Raw genomic sequence first — 26,575 nt, 5'->3', positions numbered from 1 at the left:
AAATAAAACTGGGTACTTAATCAGCTCGTCACTTAGACTCTACCCTGACGTATAGGCTAAGGTGAAAATCTTTTGATAATTTCATCTATAAATAAATTTTAAGTGTATTTTAAAATGAAAACCCAATTTTTTCACTCACAAATGTCCAAAGAATTCAGCCATATAATCTGAGCCACCTTATTATCTGGACCCTCAAGACTTCCTCCCTCATCTTCTCCACATTAAAGAAAAGTCACCCAAGTGATTTTACAAAGTGGTTCAAAACTGTTGTTTAATTTGCGATCTGACCATAAATTAAATGACAATTTTTATTATATCAAAAAGATAAAATTAAGACAATTAAACATGTATGAGACGAGATAACAGACCAGAATCATGAAGTTATGTTACTAGGTCAGGGCCTCCAAGATAAGTTAAGATCACGGGCTAACTAGTCACAAAGACACATACAGTAAAATACAGCATTTAAGACTATTCCCTATCTCTCAGAGCTGAAACTCAGCCTTTATCTCTCATAAACCTGATAAACTTCTCACTCAATCTTCACAAACTTCTTGTGAAACCTGCCCTCAGAAAGAAAACCAACCCCAAGTCCAAGAGATATCCACACAAAAGTGGCAACCTGTCAGTTAAGTTCCAATCAGATTTTAGTCAACGGACCGCCACCCTTCCTAGCGATGTATGACAGATGCCTCTAGCATCTGATGTTGTGTTTACTTCCTACTGAGCGATGCCATTGCTTATTTTTACTTCCTGCTGAACTTTCTCACTGTGAGCCGCTGATTATTCGTGTTTATTTGCTATTATCTGCTTCTACTGCGAAGCACACTGTTACCATGAGATAATAAAAAACAATACTTGTTTCCCAGCGTGGTATGGTGGGAAAAGCATTGAGCTTATCCTCAGACGTCCTGGATTTGAGTTCTGGGTCCCTGACTTCCCAATTATGTGACCTCAGGCTGCTAGTCACTTAAAATTCTATGAGCTCTCCCTTATATGGGAGATTAGAATGAGATCATTGAAGTAAAAATACTTTGGAAAATATGGACTGCTATACAACTGTAAATACTTCTTTCTAGATCCTCACTGAATTATACAAAGCAGAAATCCATGGCTGATGTGGCACAGCGTGACACAGACAACACTTGCCAAAAAATCCGGAGAAATAACCACAGAATGCAAGATGGGGGGAAAGAAACCACACCAATCTTTCTTTCAATTCTGAGTTCATTGTTTAACAATGTGACTTCTGCTGACTGCATCCACAGGCACAAACCAGAGCACCAGAAGCAGAATCAAACTAGCACACAAAGAACAATCTCAGACCAGACTTTATGCTCCAGCTCCCACAAAAACAGTGCTTGGAAGATGCTGCAAAAGCCCACTCATAAAGTTGCAGAAACTTTGTGAAAACCAAACGTTAGCCTGTGGAATTCATGAAAAAAGAAAAACAACCCACACTCAATAATACTTCCTACTGTTAAATAATTCTGAAATGCCCAGCCGCTGGCCCAAGAAAGATGATTCAAAAAAAAAAAAAAAAATAGTATGAAAGATCCTCTGAGTTCACACACGACAGAGCTAAACAAGTCTAACAATGAACAAAAGCAAGTCCCCGTAATCCACAGAAGCAAAAGTGGGGGGGAAACTGTGGAAATGAATGAAAATTTAGGATGCTGAAAAATAAGGATAAATCAACTAAAATTCTTCAAAAGTCGATATAAGAAAATGCTTTTCAGAAGCAATGAGGGAAAAAATTCTTACAAATAAAACTACTACCAGAGTAAAAACAGTGAAAGGTGTACAAACTCTAGCCAACATTTACTGAAAATATGAAAAAATCAAAAACCAAGCAACAGAAAATGAGCAGTTTTTCTGTTTGGTCTTTAAGTGGGCCCAGGGCTCGAACTCACAACCCTGAGATCAAGAACTGAGCCGAGATCAAGAGTCAGACACTAAACTGACTCAGCCACCCAGAGGCCTCTAAAGCAGTTTGTGTTTTTTTTTTAAAGCAATGGTATCACGATGACAACTTTTTCTGTTTCATCAGTTAAATCTAAGTTGATGATAACAACGGACAAAGACAGTCATGCTCCTGCCAGTAAAATTATGCAAGCCAGAAAAAAACAAATCAAGCAGGGTCTGTAAGAGCGAGTTATCTACACATACTGCAATTTTCAGGGAAGAGGTGGAGAAATACGCAAAACCCAAGTCATAACAGCTCAGAAGTGCCAAGGTCACCCCAAGACAGTAGAAAAAAAACACCAATAAATAAAAATAAAGCACTAAGAAATGATGAAACAAAAGCATGTAACAGAGACCAACAGAACCATAAAAGGATCCTTGAGGACACAAGGGCAAATTCTAGAATATTATAGAATTTCATATATTCTGCCCATAATCCATGAAGTAAAGGTTTGATCCATCATGGCTACCCTGTTGTGAAAGTAGTGTTCTGTTGCCCAGCAACAGCATTTCAGTGAGGTTCCAGAGCAGTACAACATTAAATAAACGATTTCAACAACAAATCAGACAGTCCACTCCATGGTTAAAACTTTCTAAGACTTGCAAGATTCCCGGACTCTTAAGAGTGTGTGGAGACATGGAGCATGTAATCCTTCACAGAAACAGACTGACTTGCATGTGGCTGGTGGCCAGACCCCTGGATGCTCCAGAAAACAATGCTTTTGTATAAGCCAATCCACTGCTCAATTAACAACACTTGCTGAGTCCTCAAAGTGCAAAAGGGCCCTCTGAGCCTCCAAGACCAATGGAGCTGCTACTTAAAATCAAAGTCCCTACTCTAAAAGGTAGATCCCTTCCATTTCCCCAAACCACAAGCAGCTTGGTTATCTGAAACCCTGAAGAGTCCCGCTGAGGTTCAGAACTCATAGCCAACATTTACTGAACTCATAAACCCAGAGCCACAGTGGTCTGAGGCACTCCTCTGAAAGAAATGCTTTTACTTCTTCAGCAGAAGAGCTCACAGGGCTTCACAGTGACCACGCAGACTACGCACAAAGCTCTCTGGAGGAAGACAGGTCACAATATAATGCCATGCCTCTATCTTTCCCCACAAAAGCATTTGCTAAAGGCAAGGAACTGAAGGCCAATAGTCTGTCCTGTCTTCGGTCTTCGCCACTAGGCTGCCAGGGTCTCTCCAGACCTTCCTCCTGCCTCTTGGTAGGTGACCTCAACCCCAACTCTACACAACATGAATATAAATATATTCAAAGATATGTTTGTATATATACAATTAGTAATAACACACCATCAGTGTGTATTCCCCACCCTTTCTCCTTAAACTTTACCCATGTCCTTTCTAAGTCTTTGGTCTTTTCCTCCTCCCTCTGGAGCCTGAGCCTCTGTAGGTCTGCTCCTAGACCTGTCCCTTCCACCCTCCTACAGGTCCCTCTTCTGCTCCCGTTCTCCAGTGACTACACTCTAATTACTAATGCTACCTAACCAACTGCCCCCAAACTGAGAGATTCGAAACAACCATTTTATTATAGTCACAGACTCTGGGGCTTAGACATATAGGCAAGAATACAGATGAGTGATTCTTTTGCCCCTCGCAGCTCTGACTGAGACCTCTGAGCGGTATTCAGCAGGTGGCCAGGGTTCAATACAGTTTCCACTCACGGGTCTGGTACCCAGGTAACCCACAGCCCGAACCTGCCAACCGCACGCCTCCCAGTGATGTCTCCATGCGGCGCGGCGAACCTGGCAGCAAGGCCACCTCACTGTAGTCACTGTAGTCCTTTCTTTTTATTTTTTTAAGATTTCATTTATTTATTTGAGAGAGAGTGTATGTGTTTGTGAGAGAGAGAGAGAGAGAGCAAGTATGAGCGGGGGAGGAGCAGAGGGAGAGGGAGAAGCAGACTCCCCACGGAGCAGGGAGCCAGACACGGGGGGGGGGGGGGGGGGGGGGGGGGGGGGGGGGGGGGGCTCGATCCCAGGACCCTGGGGTCGAACCTGAGGGCAAGGCAGATGCTCAACCAAGTGAGCCACCCAGGTGCCCCAATCAGACGTATTTTGATGCAGAGCACAGGGCTCCAAGCGTAAGTATTCCTGCTGAGAAGCCCGAAGCTACCCAGCCTCAGAAGTCACGCGACATGACCTGCTTCATTTCACTGGTCAAAATCGTCACAAGCCCACCCGGAATCAGGGGGAGGAAAACTACACTCCAGTCCCTGAAGGAGGAGTGGCAAGGTCACAGTCAGTACAGAAGAGCATGTGGGACAGGAGAGTCAGTCGTGGCCACCTCTGGACAAGCCACCACAGTCTCCTACTTCAATGAACACCTCATCTAAAATCACGCTCCATCTAATCCTTTTTAAAAATGTCCATTCTCAGTGCTGCTCAGAGTAGGCCGAGACAAGAAAACATGAGAAGGTAACTACAGGCAAGGGCAAAAGAATTAGCAAAACTGAGGGAGCAGAAAACCATGTGCCCCAAGAATGATGAGTAGACGGCACTGGTAGGAACAAGACGTTCAGAAGGGAGAGCAGCAGACAGACTTGAAAACAAAGGTTAGGGACAGACTGTCAAAAAGTAATCTGGCTTTGGGAGAAGAGAGAACGCTGGAAGGGTTACGATGGTGCCAAACAATGGAGGCCCTCCGATCCCGTGCTGCAGAATCTGGGCTGGGGAGGCAGGTGTGCTCTGCGATGGGCGGCTGGGGTGGAGAAGGGAAAGCGTTGTGATGTTTGTGGATTCTTTCCTCTCCTTTCTATGGGAGATGGCCAACTCTGCGAAAGCAGGTAAAAAAAAAATCTGATGTCTCAGTGCAATTGCCTAGAACTTGTCTTGCCCAAGTATAGTGAAATCACAGGGAAGAAAAACAAGGATAAGAACAATAAAAATAAAGAAATAACCAGAGAAGAAACAATCACTCTACAGAGGCTCTACGTTAAGATGACCAAATTCTCTGATTTCAACACTAAGTAGCATTCATTCTTTAGTTATGAGACTTTGGGCATATTGTCAAGCAACACATTTTATGTCTAACTAATCATTTCATGATCTGCTTCCTGGATCCATCTCAAAGATAGAATCAAAAGCCCAGCTACTCTCGGGATAGATTCAACTTTCTCTTCTTCCCAAGTTAGTTTTATACTCGTCATTCTATAAGATATTCATGTATTAAGAGTTGGTCTTTACAAAGTAAAACTGGTTAGTCGTATTCTAGCCCAAGTACTGGTAAACGACCTTTCTGAGTCTTTTTCTGGGTTCTTTCCAAATATGTGTATCAACCTCATTGATGTATATAAGCTTTCATTCTCTTTCCCTCTCTTCAATAAGGAAACTATGCTGGCCTTTCTCAGATCTTTAGATATCCCTCCTCTCACTGAAAGGTCACAAAACTTAGATTCCTTCCAATTAAGACTTTGCACACAAGACAGAATCGCTTAGTGCCCTGGATTCATTCATTTAATCAACAAATGTCCCCTGATCAACTACTCCACAGGTTGTACAGACCTTAGAAATCAAAGGGGTTCCCACCTCTAGAGTTTCACAACATATTATCTCAGGAACTACAGATTTAGTTCGATACAAATAATCTGGATATCAAATTCTCCCACGTCTTGAATCTAAATTTCTCCCTTCGTGCCATCCTCGGCACACCAGCAAGATGTGGCTGCTTCTCTGATGAGACCACCTAATGTCCCTAAATCTGACATCAAATCCTTCTTCGTGGCGCTTTCTTTTTTTCGGTAGAGCAGCACAGTTGATGTCTCCTTGCCCTGCATTCCTCTTAAGAGCCAGAACACAAAGGAAACCAAGAGCTACACTAATGATGCTGTTGAACCCCACCAAAGATGGGAGTTTCCACAAAGATGAGAAAAGAGCCAGAAGTAGAAATGATCCGCACCACTACAGATTGTTACGGGTACCATGTAAAATAACTCAGGCATGAGTCTGCACTCTCTTTACAAGCGGGTTCTTCTCCCAGAAGAACTGGGCGAAAGGCAATTCTTGTTCTCCATAAATAAAATCAAATTCCCAGGACCTCTGGGTGGCTCAGTCGGTTAAAAGTCTGCCTTCGGCTCAGGTTATGATCTCAGGGTCCTGGGATCAAGCCCCACATCGGGCTCTCTGCTCAGCGGGAAGCCTGCTTCTCCATCTCCCTCTGCCTGCCTGCTGCTCTCCCTGCTTGTGCACTCACTCTCTCTCTCTGACAAATAAATAAAATCTTTTTTAAAAATCACCAAATTGTGACTGCTGAGTCATACGAAAGGAGGAAAACTCTCGCTTTCTAAATTCTACAACATAGTTCACCCTCTGGCATGGTAACTTGAAAAAACTAAACCCTCACTTTGATCTTAATATTAAATAGTGAAGGGGGCACCTGGATGGCTCGTGGGTTAAAGCCTCTGCCTTCCACTCAGGACCCTGGGATCATGACCTGAGCCAAAGGATCAAGCCCCACAGGGAGCCTGCTTTCCACCCACCCCCCCGCCCCACTCCGCCCCCTGCCTGCCTCTCTGCCTACTTGTGATCTGTCAAATAAATAAATAAAATATTTTAAAAATATATTAAATAGTAAAGAAATGTGACTTAATTTATCCCTGTGTTCCATACAGTTTGAAAATCCAATGGAAATACTTAAGTGATAGCCAGAGTGAATAGTCTTGATGGCTGCCGCTTACAGGAAGAGAAAAATCCCACTGTTGAGGGTAAGAAACACAGAGAAGGAATAACTAAGCAATAGCACAGCCTAAGTAATCAGAAATACCCTTGAAAATCAAAACCCAAAACAAAACAAAACAAAACACCCTGCCTGTCTCTGAGGACTTCAACAGGACTTCATGGCGGGTGGGAGGGGGGCACACTAACACACATATCTGTGTTATGGAAAAACCAGGCAAGACTTACAAATGATGTCAAAGATCACTCAAGTTTTTGCCCCAGACCAACAAACGGAAAGGGTAATTTCGAACTGTACAATTTGCCGAAGCCTGAAGATTTTTGCTCTTTCAAAGGAAGAAAGCAGAGACGAATAACAATAGTGTACTTCCTGGCCTTAGGAAAAGGGAGACAGGACTCTCCAGCTGCACTTCCTAGAGAAACATGCCAGCTGCCTTCTGTAAACGAAGATCAAATTGCCAAGAATGTACAGGATCGCAGTTATGATAGATGACCTAAAATACCGATCTGTTGCAAAGAGGATGTAGTGCAAACCACACAGGAACTGACAGGAAATCAGCCCTTGGGCTGGCACTTACACATTCGAGAAGGCTAGGAATCCTGGACCTCTGGCAGCCAAATTCCATCATCTTCCTATGTAGGAAGAGTTATCCTTCAGAAGGAACAGTCCGAAAAACCTTGTACAAAGCTTTTTGGTGCCTGTTCCTTTTTAATAACACTGCCCCCTGCCTGAACCAGAGGTTTAACATGGCTAAAAGTCCAGCTGAGGTCCTCTAGCACCAAAAATCACATGTTTGCTGGCGCACACACACACACCCCTTCCTTCCCTCAGCCATGAGCCCGCTGGATGCCATCAGTGATTCATAGCCTGGGCTGAGGGTAAGGAGAAAAACTAATATTTGGAGTTCACCAAATCATGAGTCATCCTCCTAGAAGAAAAGAAATCCTTACAACTGGCAAGACTATGGGACGAAATTTTAATAACAATTTTTAACATTAGTATTAATGCCATAAAAGTTGGCAGAAGGAAAACAATTTAGAAGCATGTGATATTTGGTTTGCTTGTGCCTTATAAAAGTCCAGTTCATGCTCCAAGAAAAAGAATGAGTAGGATATCTACTACCTATTCCTAGACTTGCCTTCTGGACTCACTGCTGCCAAGTTACTCATTCTCCCACACAACACTTTCCATATTAATTTTGACCCTTCAGAATCAGAAAGAAGTCCTGCCTTCTTTGCACCCAAATGCCAAAATGGAATCTTTTAGTATTTCACCTTTATAAAGGGAATGTTTGAAAACAGGCCTCTCTGGCTGTGACATCAGTGAGTTACTGAGGCCTCCAAGGGCCGGAGGAAGCATTCCCAGTCCTTCGCAGCGCTGCTGTACTCCTACGGTGCAATCTGGCAATGGCCAGGGACCAAGTCTTTAAAGCTGTTTTATGGTATTTAACATATGGTCATAAATTGCTCAGTGCTCTAAAGAGGGGCTAAATTTGCCACCCCTATTGATGAGAAATGTTCTTATTTATTTAAATTTAGTGGCAAATTGGCACTGGTCCAGATGGAGAGGTTTAGGCATCAGTACAAAAGAAGAACTAACTGGAGATGAGTTGTGTGTAACTTTCCTATACACTGAATGCAACCACATCAACTTGGGCTCACAGTACCACTATCCAATACAGGGCACAAGAGTACTGTGCAAAGATTCTAATTTCTAAGGCCCCAGCAAGGGGGCAACATAAATTTTATTCAGACTGCACAAGAATTTTTTTTTTTAACAATTCTCTCTTCTCCTCAAGCTAACTCCATTTCCTCCCTAAGTCCTTCATTCCTCCTCACAAATTAGATGTATCTGGTCTTCATCTGCAATCCCGAATTTACAAAACTCCCTGGAATGTCCTGAGCTTTCTAGCCACCACCTTTGTCTTTTGCCATATTTTTGGTTAAGTTGTTTGTGATTTTTAATGGCTCTAATTCCCCATCACTAAAGACATGATCTTACTAAAACATTTTGTTCCCTTCCTTTTTACAACCTGGCCCTGTAGCCAAAGGCAGAAGAAAAACAAGGATTTTTGTTTTATTTTGTTTCAGTGGGGTTGTTACCAATGGCATTAATGTGAATGGTATCGAAAGAGAAATGGGAAGGGTAATGCCACTACTGGCTTTCTTCTCTTATTTTCTCAAATGGGCAGTACAGAACTACAGTCACCATGCTATATATAGATTACATCCCCATGACTTATTCTATAACTGGAATTTGTACCTTTTGATACCAAAGGACCACAAGAGAAGTACAGAAAGAACAGCACCAGATACAGATACAAACGTCCTTAAACAAGTATGAATGAATCAAATCCAGCAATACCTAAGAAGGATAATACATAATGATCAACTGCGATTAATCCCAGGAACGCAACATCTGAAAATCAGCTTACTTACATATTAATAGAATAAAAAAGAGTCATCATCCTAACAGAGAAAAAGCATTTAAGATATTAACATTCTTTTCATAATAAAAACTCTCAGCCTGTTAAAAGAGATGGTGACTTTCTCAAACTGATAAAGGGACACTACAGTTGACAATTGTGCTTAGTGATGAAATGCTAAACACCTTCCCCTTAAGGGTGGAAATCAGGCAAGGATGTCTTATTTCATCACTTCTACTCAACATTTTGCTGGAGAGCCTGTTCAGTGCAGTAAAGCAAGAATAAGAAATATAAATCGTACAGACTGGAAAGGAAGAAGCAAAACTGTCTTTTTCACAAGTGACATGATTGTTTTTTAAAGAAAATACATAAGGAGCCTACAAAAAAGTTACTAAAAACTAATAAGTGAATTTAAGGATACAGAGGAAATAATACCTAATATTGGAGAGACTACCATTTTCATCTACTAGAACGCTTGATATTAAGATGTAGGTTCTCTACAAACTTCAGATTCAGTTCAATTCCAGCAGGACTTCTACATTTGACAAGCTGATTCTAAAATCTCTATGGATATACTAAGGACCTAGAATAGTCAAAACAGTTTTGAAAAAGAAGTTCACAGCAGCACTGTCTGTAGTTGCCAAACTGTGGAAAGAGCCAAGATGCCCTTCAACAGATGAATGGATAAAGAAGATATGATCTATATATACTATGGAGTATTATGCCTCCATCAGAAAGGATGAATACCCAACTTTTATATCAACATGGATGGACTGCAGGAGATTATGCTGAGTGAAATAAGTCAAAGAGAGAAAGTCAATTATCATATAGTTTCACTTATTTGTGGAACAGAAGAAATAGCATGGAGAACATTAGGAGAAAGGAAAAACAAAGAGTGGGGAATCAGAGTGGGAGACATACCATGAGAGACTATGGACTCTGAGAAACAAACTGAGGGTTTTAAAAGGGAGGGGGTGGGGGATGGGTGAGCCTGGTGATGGGTATTAAGGAGGGCCCGGATTAAATGGAACACTGGGTATTATACACAAACAATGAATCACGGTACACTACATCAAAAACTAATGATGTACTATATGATGTCTAATATAACATAATCAAAACTTAAAAATTATTTTAAAAAAAAGAAGTTATAGGGCGCCTGGGTGGCTCAGTGGGTTAAGCTGCTGCCCTCGGCTCAGGTCATGATCTCAGGCTCCTGGGATAGAGTCCTGCATCAGGCTCTCTGCTCAGCAGGGAGCCTGCTTCCTCCTCTCTCCCTCTGCCTGCCTCTCTGCCTACTTGTGATCTCTGTCTGTCAAATAAATAACATCTTTAAAAAAAAAAAAGAAGAAGTTATAGGACTCACACTACCTAATTTAGAGACTTATGCTAAAGCTATAGGAATTGAGGCAGTGTTACAGGCACATGAGGAGAGAGGAAACATCAGCGGAATACAATGTAAAGTCCAGAAACAGACTCATATGTAAGTGGTTAATTAATGTATATGTGGTCAAAAGCTAAAAATATAAAACTCCTAGGAGAAAATCTTCAACACCTTCAGAAAGGCAAAGTTTCTTAAAAAGCCAGAAATATAAACTATAAAAGAAAAATTGTTAAACTGGACTTCATCAATATTAAAAACTTCTGCTCCTGGAAAGATATCATTAAGAAACTAAAAAGGAAAAGCCACAGACTGGGAGAAAATACTGACAAAGTAACAACTAAGTTCTTTCTAGACTACATAAAAACTACCTATAACTCAACAAAAAGCCCAACAATCCAATCAAAATGTTGAGCAAAAGATGTCAACAAGGGGGAACCTGGGTGGCTCAGTGGATTTAAGCCTCTGCCTTCATCTCAAGTCATGGTCCCAGAGTCCTGGGATCGAGTCCCGCATCAGACTCTCTGCTCAGCGGGGAGCCTGCTTCCTCCTCTCTCTCTCTCTGCCTACTTGTGATCTCTCTCTCTCTCTCTGTCAAATAAATAAATAAAATATTTTTTTAAAAAGATGTCAACAGGCATTTCACAACATAGGAGAGACGGACAGATGGAAATAAAAATGCAAATTAAAACCACAATGAGCTATCACTACACATCCACTAGAATGGATATAATTAAAAATAATATCAATACCCAATTTGGCAAAAACATAGAGTAACTAGACTGCTCATAAATTTCTAGCAGGGATGTAAAACAATACAACCACTTTGGAAAACAGGTTAGCAATTACTTATACACATACAGTTAGCTTACGACACAGCAATACCAGTCCTAAGAATGTACCCAGAAAACTTAAAACGTATCTCCACAAAAGACATGTACAAAAATATGATAGCGGCTTTATTCCTAATAGGCAAAACCTGGAAACTCAAATGTCCTCAATAGGTGAATGACTACAAAAAACTGTGGCACATATACCTGTATAATGTCGCACTGTGTGGCACTAAAAGAAACGAAGTACTGATACGAGGAAAATTATGGACAAATCCCAGAAACATTATGCTGAATGAAAGAAGCCAGACGCCAAAAACTTACATCGTATATGATTCCATATATATGAAATTCTAAAACAGGCAAAACTGTTCTATAGCTTGAAAGAGAAGGCTCAAGGATTACAGGGATGGTGGTAGAGGAGACAGACTTAGAGAAGGAATGAAATGTTCTGTATCTTGGAGGGACGGAAATATTCTGTATCTTGACTATGGCTGAGTTATTCAGGTGTTTACAACTAACAAAATGTATTAAACTGTACATACTAAATGGGTACATTTTATTATATACAAATTATACCTCAATAAAGTTAATATTTTTAAAAAGGGATATAAATTTCTACCTGAGACTCACTGTGTGATTAAATGAAATCATTTATATAAGCCTCTCTACTTCTGCTAAATAAAATAAATGCTAAATAAGTTATTTTAATAATTATATCAGCTATTTTTTAATAAATGATAATCAGAAGGTTTTTTTTTAACATTCCATGAATTCCAAGAAAATAAAATGTTCTGAAATACCAGGACAAAGGAATCCTCAAAATCTAAGGGAGAGATAATGTCTAATCCACGAAATTAGCACTTCTTACTTGCCTTTCATGAGCATTTTTTAGAACATTCACACATCAAAGGTGACCTGCCTCCCTAATTAGCCTCTAAAAATACTCTGAATGCTAGATAATAATAATCTTTAAGTAAATGAATCTTTTAAAAAGATAAAAATAAAAGTAAAATGAACTATGCTACCAAGGAAAATTATAATGCCTCTCAGCATGATGCAAAATACTAAGTCCCTGGACACAGTGTCCAACTTTTTCCTTAGCTCAACTGTTACAAGTCAGAGGGAGCGCAATTAACGCCTACTCTCCCTGCAGGTGATCTTGGAGAGGAGAAGGGAGAAGGGCGCCAGCCAAGGAGCGCATCCATCAGAGCGGCAGACTGGTGAGTGCAAGTGAAGAGCCAAAGATGCCCCTAAAACAGTCAGGCTGCTTTAGGATTTCCTTGGCCCGTCCTACTAAAGCCAGAACGGTGTGAACAAAAGCTGAAACTGGAAAGGCGGGGTATTTAAGAAGTACACCGTGCAAATCGGTTGTGTAGGCTTTTGGCTTGGATCATTGTCAGCTGAGCCCCTATGGGGGGGGGGGGGGCAGGGAGGCGGGAACAGCAGGCTGTGAGAGCCTTGAATACCAGGCTGAGAGTTTCAGTCACTAAAATACTGAAAGGGAGGAGGACATGGTTAACGCAGAAAGATTACTCGGTTAACACTGTCCAAACAGATTATTTATTTTAAACAATGTAAGAAAGAAATCACACTGCTGTCCCAGTAAGTGCCAGCAGCTATAGCCACCGTAGCCAGCTTTCAGATCTATTGGTCAAAATGCAAAATACAAGGGATAGTAACAAACCAAACAAAGTGCAAACTTCTTAGAGATGAGATTAAATCAACAGGACCTTAATAACTTTTTCAGCTGGGGCAACACTTGCCACAACACCCTGGGGCCTTTGCGGGCTCCCACCCTGGTGGTCAGTTTCTGCATCAGGACCTTGAGGGTCTCTACACAGTACTGCATAGGAAAGATCATAGAGGACAAATGCCAGGAAAAGAAAAAAAAAATGAGCATTCTGAGTTGACCAATGCGGCTAGCTAAGACAAAGCAAAACGTGGCAGATCTGAGATGTGAGAAGTGCCGGGTAAGAGCACGTGCACACACGGAGCAGCGAAGCCACACTCTGTCTCCTACAAGGAGACAGGATCCAACATGAAGTTAAGTTTCAAGACCCAGTAAAGCAGAAGTTCTGGAACACTATTTGCAATGTGTCTGTAAAAATCTTTGTGTATGTGTGACCACTCTTTAATAAAACATCCCACTTAAGTAGCAGTTCTAAGGTTTATCTCATTTTATTCTAATCATTCCCCAAAACATACAAATTTAAATTCAGTGATGAAACCTTGGAAATGAACAGTAACTTTACCATATTCTCTGATGACACGGGAGGGAATATATTATCCAAATCATAATTTTTTTTTAATTTGGGCTATTTTTTTTTTTTAAAGATTTTATTTATTTATTTGACAGACAGAAATCACAAGTAGGCAGAGAGCCAGGCAGAGAGAGAGAAGGAAGCAGGCTCCCCTCTGAGCAGAGAGCCCGATGCGGGGCTCGATCCCAGGACCCTGAGATCATGACCTGAGCCGAAGGCAGACGCTTTAACCCACTGAGCCACCCAGGCGCCCCAAAATCATAATCTTATTTTTTCCACTTTTTCTCTTGTTAACAGACACACACACACACACACACACACACACACACACACAGAGGCTTTTCCTCTGGGAAAGACTTTCCACTTCAAAACCTTTGGAGATAATTTTTTGGCATGACTTCCTCGCTCTGTTGCAAATAGCTTTGAAATGTTCATCATTCCTCTCAAATGATAAACAACCATACTGCTTCTATTGTTAAAGACAAAAGTAAAAGGTCTATAATTTCATTTGGAAGCTCTTTCGAAAGAATCCCTGTAACACTGTAACAGATACCTCTCTGGGTACCTGCCCAGCTCATGTTTATCTGTGCTAAACTGTCCCCCTGTAACCATAACCCAGGACTCTTGATCAAACCCCTGGATCAAGAGTAGACACCCAGTCCAAGCTGCCAATAGGACCATCTCTCCCAAGAATTGAGACTCAAAGACCAGAGGCTGCCTCTGGTGGCCTTGAATTGAGTCACAAAGGGGGCTCAGCCATAAAATAAAGTAAATAAATTTTAAAAAAGAATAAAGTAAATAAAGTGACAACAGACTGTGCTGCAGGAGAAAGAGACAGACGAACAAGGACACAGATGCTGATTGTCTGCTATAGTGTCTCCCATCCTGCTAGTCCCAGGCTCCAGGCCCTCTGAGGTCTGGCTATACTTCCTGCCCTTGGGCACCACAGAATTCATTTAATTCCCATGAAGACAAACAAAAGCTTTACATTTCTTTCAGTGGGTTTCTTATAACCAAACAGTCCCTGATTAAGAAAAAAAATTGTTAGTATGGAAAATACAAATTTTAAACAAAAGATAATTTCAAACTTGAAACCAATGTTAGCTAACAGCTTGATTTACTGGTCATTAATTTCCTCAGTATACTTAAAATAGTTCAATAACCTCTTCCTGTAGATATATAAGTAGTGCCATTCAAAGAGCTTGTAAAATTGAGAATACTTCAAAGTTCTGTCACTCCTTCATTAAAACTCATCATGGCCAGATCCAAAGAGTGAACATGGTTAATGTATTCCGTCAACATCTATTTTTTTTTTTATTTTTTATTTTTTCAGCGTAACAGTATTCATTATTTTGCACCACACCCAGTGCTCCATGCAATCTGTGCCCTCTCCAATACCCACCACCTGGATCCCCCAACCTCCCACTCCCCGCCCCCTTCAAAACCCTCAGATTGTTTTTCAGAGTCCATAATCTCTCATGGTTCACCTCCCCTTCCAATTTCCCTCAACTCCCTTCTCCTCTCCATCTCCCCTTGTCCTCCATGCTATTCGTTATGCTCCACAAATAAGTGAACATCTATTAAACGAGTCCCTCTATATGCCAGGCAATAAGCTAGAGATTGGAAATAAAACAGCAAACAGCCTCACTCCCTGCCCTATTTATAGGGTCCACAAAAACATCCACACAGTAATTTCTTCAAGAGTTAAGTGCTAGACAGAGTGACTACGGTCGCCATATCTACAAATCTGTGTTTTTAGGAAACTCACTGCTCTTTCCCTGAATTTTGTTATAACTGGGAGATTTTCACTCGTTTTAGTGACATCATCCTAAACCTCAACATGCGTTTTTCCTTAAATCGGTCTCGATCACTGAAGATCCACTTTTCCAATCGTCTCCGGCATAATGATGAAATTCAAGGACCTGTCTTTGACTCAGACATTTCCTGATACCCTGCACGGGAATCTTACACAAGCTGGCATCTCTTCCACTGCCCTACAGTTGCCTCTTCACATTGAAAGAGCTGAAGAAAAAAACAGCATTCTTGATGTACCATAATCTGGTCCTTTTCATTTCAATGATTTAATTCCAAATGTGGTAATTCTATAGACGTCAATTCACGAATTCATGGGAGAAATATGTCCTCTCCCTTGTCTTTCGTCCTCAGGATTACGAACTGCACAGTGTCCCTTATTCACAGAGGACATTTACAGAACTATTTTCTAATATATAAAATATGCTGAAATACAGATTTTAGTTACATGCTATTTTCATTTCATCTACTTTAAGGCAAAGTGAAATGCACATAGACAAAACAGATACACACTCCAAATCTACAAAATAACTTACATCCTTCTTTTTATCTGAATTGTTAAGAGCAGCGTTCCAATTACAAATTCCCTGTATAACAAATAACTTCTAAAGACTGAATTTCTGTTGGTAGAAGACTGATACAAGTAACAGAATGCCACATTCTTTATAGCACGATACTTCAACCAACAAAAATCTGAATACTAAGCCTCATTAATTCATGCAAGCATTCGCTCCATTCCTTCAACAAATATTGAATTGAAGATCTTCACTAGGCTAGGGCCTGGAGATACCATTTAACAAACAAAACAGTCTCCACCTCTAACCTCATTGAACTTAGAGCTGTGAAATAGAATTACTATAAGAGTCAAATAATTTGATTCAGCCTGGGTTAAAATTATAGTTGAAACCACCCACCACAAGTTTTCAATAGGATTTAATGAGAAGATAAAGATGTTGATTATATAAATGGCTTTGAAACTGTAAAGCCCTAGGTTAGCCACTGCCCGGTGTTTAGAAAGATAAAGGTAAAAGTCAGAAAGTATTTATCTAGTAGTTACCATAGAATATAATTTAAATCAATACTTGTGAGTTTCTTGTTACCATGAAATTAAGTCTCTTTCTAGGTCTGTTTCCTAAATAAGGCAAAGAGCTTTTCTGTTTGTTGTGACAGTTGTTTTCCAAGGACTATTAAACTATATAACCTTTCAATTACATGTTTGTTTTAGGAAACTACGTGTGTTAAAATATTTATTATAGAGAGTAATAGTTAATTATCTAAAGGTGAACACCGTGTTGGTTGAAGGAGGTGGAATTCAATCACAAAACTTGTGATATTTAACCACTATGCCCTTACTGATCTTGAATATAATATATTTGAGATTATAAAAATCGATGGAGTAAAAACATATGTAAAAAGTGTCTGGCATTGCCAGGTTTTTTAAAAGTAAAATGAAGGAGTTTAAAAAAAAATAGAAAAAGGCGTGAGTCTAACATTACTTTTAAAGCAATGCAAGATCTTAGTGTTCTCCAAGACGGGAAAATGATTCTTTGCAAATTCATGATTTGCCCGGAATTATTTATTCTTTTACAATAAACTTGGTTGCTATAGTAAATTATCTGTTTCCATGAACTTCAAACCATGCACAGAACAAACCTATACGAATTATTGTGGTCAATAAAATATCTAAGTGTTCTACATTACTACTACTCTCAACATATAACAACTCGACAAACTCCTCACAGACACATTTATTTAAAAACTGGAATGGGGCGCCTGTGTGGCACCCAGGTGGGTTAAGACTCGGCCTTCGGCTCAGGTCATGGTCTCAGAGTCCTGAGATTGAGCCCGGCATCAGGCTCTCTGCTCACTAGGGAGCCTGCTTCCCCCTCTCTCTCTGCCTGCTGCTCTGCCTACTTGTGATCTGTCTCTCTTTCTCTCTCTCTCTCTCTCTGTCAAATAAATAAATAAAATCTTTAAAAAAAAATAAAAAATAAAAACTGGAAACATCTAATTTTGAAATAATTTTAAAATATGCACAGCTGCAAAGAAAGCAAGTTGAAATAACGATAACCTAGATATTCCTCAAGTTAAAGAAAGTAAGATAACTTTGCCGTGTAATCACTGGCGTGAAGGAATTCATGTGGGCAGATTCATAAAACACTGGTGCAGTAAAGATGGTTCCGCTGATCTTCACTTCGGTTTTAACTGGATCAAAAGGTTTGCGTATTTGTTTTGATTTTCTTGGTGTAAATTTTTCCATTTTTTATTCTGTCAAAGAACAGTGCCTTGTGTTTCATAATTCATGGGGTTGATTTATTTTTGACAATTCTATCACATTTTCAACAGCTATTACAAAACAATTTCCATCGGCAAATTTTAGAAGGTTGGTAGTGTGGAAGCACTGCGGCACCTCAAAGTATACACTTTTAGAGTTTAACGCGTAATTTTTTTAAAGCGAGGGATTCTAACACTAACCTTAATCATATAACCAGTATCTTTCAGAAAGCCTTCCTAAATAATGTCAAGAATTTCAGAAGAAAAAAAATACTCATTCTTCCAATTCAATGAACTTTTATAAAAATAGTATATAATCCATTGCTTTTTCCTTTTATTCGGCTGTGGGCTGCTGAAGGCTAGAATGCTAGAATCTTGACTTCTCTTAATGCAGAAGACCCTCAACATGCAAACTCCATTTTTTATTCCATTATTATAAAGCATTCTATGGTTTAACTTAAGTCCCTAGTACATAATGATTATATAGAGCAATAGCTTAAGAGGACATAATTAACTTATATGGTGAGTGCCAATCCAAATACCATAAATCCAATGTTATGTGAGGCTTCCTGTGGAAATCATGTAGCAATGAGAAGATACAGAATATTAGTAAATTCTTTCTAACACAAATTCATACAGCGAGTAAGATCTTTGTGAAATTACACTATTTCTGGCTCAAGACTAACCACACACATTTATTTCTTCTCCCTTGTAAGAACCATCCTTCCATTAAATAATAATGAAAGAGGGAAAATAAGAATCCAAAACAACATTAAGAGAAGAGGAAGGGAAGAGAGTAGCAATCAGTAGATGAGCAATTTCAACAAATTCCTAGAAGGCAGGATGGAGACCGAGGAGGAGTCACTGACGAGACAGGGCAGAGAAAGCTCTGGCTGCAGTAATGTGAGGGAAGCCATGTGTCCTAGAAAACCCATAAAAACTTGTGGTCATTCAGTGTAGGAAAGGGAAGAATGAAAAATGGGGCTAAGAATGGGGAAATTAACAAAAAGCTCCATGGGGAATAGTCTATGATACCCCCCCCCCAAAATGGCATGGTGATCAGATGTGTATGCCCCCAACAAAATGTAGGGGATTTCCTAAAGAAATAGAATGATTTCAGGGAGTGCCAGAAGAGCTGAACTCCCTACTATGATACATAGGGGTATGTCATACTAACAGCTAGCCCACCATTAACCCACATACTCAATAAGCTCGGTTCACCCATACAGAAGTCTTAATGTTTTATTGTCTGTCGTAAACGTAAGTAGACAACCAAAACCCATCTTTTTCACTTTCTTTTAGATTTTATTTGAAAGATAGAGCTAGAGAGAGAACACAAGTAGGCAGAGTGGCAGGCAGAGGGAGAGGAAGAAGCAGGCTTCCCGCTGAGCAAGGAGCCCGATGCAGGCCTCAATCCCAGGATCCTGGGATCATGACCTGAGCCAAAGACAGACACTTAACCAACTGAGCCACCCAGGGACCCTAACCCATCTTTTATTTAGAATAACAGAGGACAAAGATGATAAACCAACAAAAATACAATCCCCGGAAAAAATTAAAGCAATTACAAAAAACTTCCTGTAAAAATCTATATTCATTGAAAGCTTTTAAGACCCATATGCATAAAATAAGAACAAGATGTTGTGAAAGAGGAACAGAGAGCAAGAGCAAGAAGGAGCTCTCAGGAACTAAGATACCAAATTATGACTAGGGTAACTAACAATTACCAGAAGCGCTCCAGGAAAGGTAGAAGAGTGGAGGGAGGAAAGGAATCTAAGCAAAGTATCTGTCTGTGTTCCAGCAATTTCTTTAACCTACTAAAACACAGAATTTCCAATATATATACTCTACAAAACAAGGCTGAATCCAAGAGAAGAAATCAGGCAAACCCCACAGCAGGACTATACAGATCATTCATTCAAGCGATTTATAAACAAAGCACCAGAAGATAACGCAAGCTTTAGAACAGACAATAAGTCACTAATTTTGACATTGCAAAAGGAAAATAATACAAAAGTTGGGAGGTGAAAGCAGAGGAATGGAAGGAAGGGCAGGAGCTAGTATCTTTGTCTCACAAAGTGGGGAGCCAAAAGACACTCTCTCTGATTCATGGGAAACTAAATAAAAATATCCTAACCCAGAGATTGCGCTTACATAACAACAGTGCTGCTACCTGTGTGCCGGGAACTTACTAAGAACATTCTAGGGGTTGTTCATTTTAACTGTACCATACGATGTTCAAAATGATCCTTAAAAAAAGAAAGGAAAAATGTTAAAGCTACAGGGTAACCAACACAGGAACCAGCAGTGGTGATAATAACTACATTAAAGGGGAGGAAAGAGAAAGATAAAGAGTGTGGTGAAAATAGGCAGATGCCTCGTGTATCAGAGCAGGAAGTCAAAAGATAACAATATCTAAAACTGGTAAGTCAAGAAACAGAGGCATAAATATTATTTAGACAAACGGCGATCATCCCCAGAAGAACTACATACTGAAACAACATCAACAAAATTTAAGTGGTTCCCTTGGGAAACAGGACTAGACTTGGGAAGAAACGTAACAGAAGACTACCACATTTATGTATAAAAAATTTCTGACCTTTTTCCATTTTTAGCCATATGAGTGATTTACTTTGATCCTTTCTTTTAAATTTAGTGAATAATTTTTTTTTTCAAAAACACTCACAATCTAGAATGTCCTACGGGCAAGTGAAATTCGTATGGATTTTAACGGTTTCCAGAGAATGAGCTAATAATGCCAGCTCCATAAGTTAGCATGTCCTACATTTTTCATTTATTTTTTTAAATTTTTAAATTTCTTTATAAACATGTAATGTATTATTAGCCCTAGGGGTACAGGTCTGTGAATCACCAGATTTACACACTTCACAGCACTCACCATAGCACATACACTCCCCAATGTCTACATTTTTCATTTAAAGCTGTACTTGTGATTCTACAGAATACCAAGATGTAGCCCCTGGTGGCCTGTCATTGTAAGACACAGAATCCTCAGTCTGAAAGGCACTATTTCCTCATCTGTCCCATCTTTAACATTTATGTTCTTTATTCCTCTTGTTAAGAATGGAAAGACCTCAGGACCCTGTTTACCACAAGCATAGGTTCAAGAGAGAAAATTCCTGGTGAGATCGTTACTAACTAACCAAAGCCACCACTACCTCCACACTAGGCTAGAGCGTCAGCACTGGTCATAACGGCGGAGAAGGGCAGATACAACCCAGGGCGTACAGACGTGGACTGAATCAGCAGCGGTAGGTCTTGCCTGCTCTTCTCCAAGGTTCCAAACCAGCGGTCCAAGAGCTCTGGCCACACCCCACACACATACGGCTGGAACAGCATTACACGTTGGCTCACACTATGATTTAACTTTTAAAAAAGTAGTCAGCATCCAAAACTGATATGGATTTCCACCTTTTCTCAATAAATCAACAGAGGCAGTCCCCTCCAGGAGGGTACGTGTGCCCCAATTTGCCCCACCTAGCCCGCTCCCCTCATTTCTGTTACCAGTCCAGCTGTGGTAGCCATTTGCGTTTCTGACCCTTGGAAACCTGTCGGCATTCCAAAACTATGCCAAGAGTCTCTGGGGTAGGACTCGTAGGCTCAGGGGGCGATCAGGAACACATCGGCAACAATGGCTCTTGGCAGCAATGGCTCCAGAAGGAAGTTAGCGACAGTGGGACATAGCAGCCATTCCTATCGAAATGTTGTTTCTAAAGAGTAGGTATTTTAAAGCAGTGGATTCTCTCTATTGGGGCATTACATAAGATCTTCCAGTGGAGAATAAACAAAAAAATACAAGAATTACCTCATAGGCCTAAAAATTGAGAATTTCGGTGTATGCCTCATTGACCACAGCTTATTCCCTGCCAAGTGCCTTACTTTCAATAGAACGAGGAATGAAAGAAACTTTTAAAAAGTGGTAAATCCTAGCGATAACACTTAACAGCCAGAAGCAAAAATGGAAGCAAAGTCTGATAACTATTACTTTTATCTTTCGATAAAAGAGTCATCATTTACTTACATTTTAATGTCTCTCCAGCATACGGTATGTGCAGTTTAAATCGGTCACAGTTGGGTCCAGGAGTCAATGACGTGCAGCTTTAATGAAAGAAAAGAAAAGATTTTTTTTTAAGTCCACTTATTTACGACATCTAATAAAGTAAATGAAAACTGCTCCTTATAGATACAAGATTAAAACACTGGCTTATAAAAAAAATAAAAGTCCTTGATGGACATGGAGGCCAAGACAATAGGACATCCCCTGAAACAAATAATCCATTTATCTCACAGTAAAACTTATCAGCTTTCTAAGGACAAACACCAAGGAAGCTTCAACTACTTCTCTCCAACAAGTGTATCTTGGCTTCTGATGCAGGTGTATTGTCCAAAACAGTCTTTGGCGTCAAGAATTTTAAGAGTTTTATGGACATATTTTAAATACAGACCCTTAACTTGCACTCATACTAAAAAGAATCCACTTTTTTCTGACCCCAGATCATTTTCTTTCTCCATAGGTAGGGCACTTTCTCTGGACTTGGCACCCCTGGACTTCCATCTGCTGCAGAGTATAAGGCACTGTCCTCATGTTCAGATAAAATGCAAATGAAAAAGGAGTTAGTCACTCAGGTCTGGGTTGATTTCTTTTCAATCTCTTACTTCACAAAATTATACAATGTTCTTTGTTCTTTACCCAGATTTACTTCACAAGCTCTTTCATGACCTCACAAGTCATAACCTCAACTGCACAACAGCAGCACTGGCTTCATAAATTAATACAATATTAATATTCAGTCAACTGAGGAAATTATAAGCCTTCATTTAGTTTTTAAAACTGAAGTTTTTCCATTATAAAGTAAAGCAAAGATATGCTAAATTTCTTTCATAATTCCAATACTGACTATGAGACATCTCTGAAAAGGATATTTGAAGGAACGGAAGAATTGTTAGAATATATGGACCACCTCCCTAGATGCCACTCTAAGGCAATAGTCAAATAAATTTAAGAAATGTTGACTCTAAGGGATGCCTAGGAGGTTCAGTTGGTTAAGTGTCTGACTCTTTGATTTCCGCTCAGGTCTCAATCTCGGGATTGTGAGATCCGGCTGGTGTCAGGCTCCGAGCTCAGTGTACTCTGCCTGTGATTATCTCTCACCCTTTGCCCCTTGCCCCACTCAGGCACCTGCACGCAGATGCACACGCTCTATTTCTCAGGAAAGAAATGCTGACTCTAAAAAAACTAACTGAGATCTCATACTAGATTTACCCTTACTTTTACCAAAACTATCTCCACGTGAAGGAGAAAAGAACCAGATGGAAAGTTTTATCTCAGATATATTTAACATAAATCACTAGGTTGATTATTCCTCTTATCTTCAGGGGACAATTAAAAAAACACCAGTTTACAAACTAAACAACAAAGTTGCACTAGTAATTGTATAGTAACCTATTTCAACTTTTTCTTAGAGGTTTTATGAACACATTCTCCTTTACTGTTCAAAATAAAAATTCTTTGGGGCACATTTTATTAAAGGTAGTAAAATATTTCCCTTATAGTACAATCTTTCCTAACCCATAAGCATGGCAGTTATTTGAAAACACTTCTGGAAAACACATTAAATTAAAGCATTACAAAATATAAAGTATGACCTAATGACAGAAATGAACTACAAGCAACACCAAGAATTTTTTCTCATATATATTCAAAGAACAATATATTTTTTTAAAATTTTAATACAAAAAAACACTATTCACAATCAAGCATCTCTTCTGGGCGTGATGATCAAATTATCTACCTATCTCACATAGCTTAGCAACTGAAGTTATTAATAGTACAGGAAATCCTCAGGATTAATCTGATTCGAGTTTGTTTGAAGAACTTGTCCTTCAGTGTGAAATCAGTTGTGCGTTCACTGTTGGGCCACATTTTGTACTCTTCGCTTTACGCTTTAACGAGAACTGAAAAGGGCCTTACGTTCTGCCCCTTCACCTTCCTCCCTTCCTACGTGAACAGCTGGTTCCAGCCACCCTGGGGTGTTAAAAAACACATTTCTCCATCTGAGTGATTTGCTCAACTGTTTTTTTTGTTTTTTTGTTTTTTTGTTTAACCTAGGCATAAGGATTTACTGTGCATTGTTCTGTGGGTTAGGAGTACAGGGTGGACAAGACAGACAAGCTCGACCCTCCCATGGAACTCAAATTCTGACAAGGGAATAAGAGATAGAGACACAAAGATGGTTCCAGATGGCTAGATGTTGTGGAGAAAATAAAACAGCGCTGCCATGGAACAGGAGCGCCACTGCACTGGAGGACTGGGGAAGACCTCCTGGAGGAGGTGACATCTGAAACCTGCGTAACCATCACCAAGGGGCCAGCCGCCTCCCAGGGTGAGTTCTGGGGCAGAGCACTGGAGGCAGAGGAAACAGCTGGTGCAAAGGCGTGAAGGCAGGAACAAGTCTGATCTATCTGGGGGAAGCAATCTTGATATGTTTGGACGATGCAGCCAAGCAGAGTGAATGAGGGAGAGACCATCAAAAGATCAGGACAAGGGGTAAGCAAGGGACAGATCTTGCGGAGCCTTGTAGGTGGTGGCAATTAATGCAGAGTTTATTCCAAGAACAAAGGAGGGTGTTAAGAAGAGTAACATTATCTGATTCTTTTTACGAGATCACTGTCTACTGTATGGAAAAAGAGAAAGAGACTGTAAAAACATCCAACAGAAACCAACAGGAGTCCATTTCAGTAAAGAAAGATCAGGGATTCTTGGGCTAAGGGAGCAACAGTACCAATGGAGAGATGTGGATTTACTCACTGGAGCAGACTGGGAGGGAAGCAAGTTTAGGAAAAAGAGCTATCAAGTGTGAGGGGCACCTGGGTGGCTCAGTCGGTTGGGCCGCTGCCTTCAGCTCCAGTCATGATCCCAGGGTCCTGGGATTGAGTCCTGCATGGGGCTCCTTGCTCGGCAGGGAGCCTGCTTATCTCTCTGCCTCTGCCTGCTTGTGCGCACTCTCTCTCTCTGACAAATAAATAAATAAACAAAATCCTTAAAAGAAAAAAAAAAGAGTATACAGTGTGAGACAACAGCCAAACCATATACAGAAACACAGCCAGAGTAAGGGGGGGGGGGGGGGAGCACAGACAGCCAATCCATGAAAACATCATGAAAAAGACAGAAGAAGAATTTGCTACACCTTGGAGTAAGCACTGTATATTACTGAAAAGACCACTATTTGGTGTGGGGACACGGGCAAGGGTCATACTCCCCAAAGAGCATTCCCAAGTTAAAATGGCTAACCTCCAGTTAACTGCAGGTTTCTGTTTTGCTAAGAGGAATATACAAATTCACAGCCAAGAACTTCACAGTTGAAGGCAACAGGGGAAAGACGATGCTGCCATTAGCAGGTCTCTCTCTCCTAAACAGCATTCGGTTTCTCTCAGGAAATGTTGAACCAATATTTAAGCTATCTCTTATGCTCTATCTTCCATACTATCCAAGTAGCTGTATACTACCCAACAGCTGTATGGGAAATAAGCCAATGTCGTGTTACTTAAAGGTTCTTTTAAAATTAAACTAAGAATATTTCCCCTGCTTTAAAATTACCTCTGTCTAAAATTGGTTTGGGTCATATATTTAATTTACTGTGAAATTTCAGATCGCATTCAAGGACAGCATTAGTTCTTCCGTTACTCACAAAAAAAAAAATGAGTTTAAAAAGATCAAAGAACACATATGAATAGTATGATTTCCATTTACGAGAAAGATCTACGTGTGTGTATGTCTATGCACATAACCAGATTTCAGAACGTGGGTTGCCAAAAGGTGGCAGGATCTGGGGTACTCTTTACTTCTTTTGATTACCTTTCTGCATTGCTTTGATTTTTATGATGAACATGGACTATTTTGTAATTACATTAAAAAAGTTAAGGTAGATCCTTTATATATTTGACTAGATGGCTTGATTTATCATTTATCTTGGTCTTCTAAAGAGCATCACTCTTTTTTTGAGAAAAACTGCAAGGATAATCTAATGATGAAGTTTTCAAGTAAAATATATATGGAAGTCTTTCTATCGTGATATCACAAAACTTCACACCACTAGTATTTACCATCCCTCATGATTCCATTGTGTCAGAGTTTGCGAAAGGCCTGATGGAGCAGTTCCGGTGTAGGATCTCCCGGGAAATTGCAATCAGACGTCATTAATAGATAACCAATGTAGTGGAGAAGTTCATTCATCTAGAAAATCATTTCCTTATATAAGTATGAAAAAGCTACTAAATAATAAGCTGCTGGCTTCATTAAAATTTTATTTGTATAATGGCAACTTATCCTAACACCATTAGATCTAAAATTTAAAAACCAATATTCCAAATTGAGTATCTTTGAATAAGAAAATAATTTTAAACGATTTAAAAAGTGCTGACAATCAAAATGTAACCTCAAATTTGTCTCTCCACTGAATTTCTCGAGTGCTTACCACTTGTCAGGCACTGTGCTAGGTACACAGAATAGAGCAGTGACAAACAAAAAATGTCCTAGCATTATATTGGGGGAAAAGAGGTTTTGCATGAAGAACTATGCTCTAAAAATATATCTTGTACTGCAAATGCGCCATTTTCAAAGTTGCACACACGGGAGAACAAAGGGAGTTAAACCACCACATTCTGCAGATGATGCAAGTGGGAATTATCAAGTGGGACTTCCTGATAACATCAGAACAGGTAGTTTCCTGGGTGCTTTATTACAGAAATTAGAGCCAGCTAACCACAGATACAGTAAAATGCTAAATGTTAACAACCTCCACATACTCTTGTCCCTACCATGGCTTACCTACATCTATCTAATCACATGACTCCTGAGATGACTATTTACCTATTTTCCAGTTGTGGTTTATCTTCCCCACTAGGTCTTGAGATTCT

At 39.9% G+C, this 26,575-nt stretch overlaps 1 protein-coding gene across 4 annotated transcripts in view; it reads right to left on the bottom strand.

Moving 5' to 3' along the window:
• BABAM2 (BRISC and BRCA1 A complex member 2) overlaps window positions 1–26,575 on the bottom strand; it is a 404,982-nt gene that overhangs the window by 341,627 nt on the left and 36,780 nt on the right. For all 4 annotated transcript variants that reach the window (XM_082745160.1, XM_082745162.1, XM_082745163.1 and 1 more), the window contains one exon: window positions 21,681–21,757. In XM_082745160.1, coding sequence (XP_082601286.1) covers window positions 21,681–21,757 — 77 coding nt within the window. The remainder of the gene's footprint in view (window positions 1–21,680; window positions 21,758–26,575) is intronic.

Source organism: Mustela nivalis, assembly GCF_964662115.1.
Source record: "Mustela nivalis genome assembly, chromosome: 8".
Lineage (NCBI taxonomy): Eukaryota > Metazoa > Chordata > Mammalia > Carnivora > Mustelidae > Mustela > Mustela nivalis.
The sequence above is the reverse complement of the archived record's forward strand: the minus strand, read 5'-3'. Positions and strand labels throughout refer to the sequence as shown.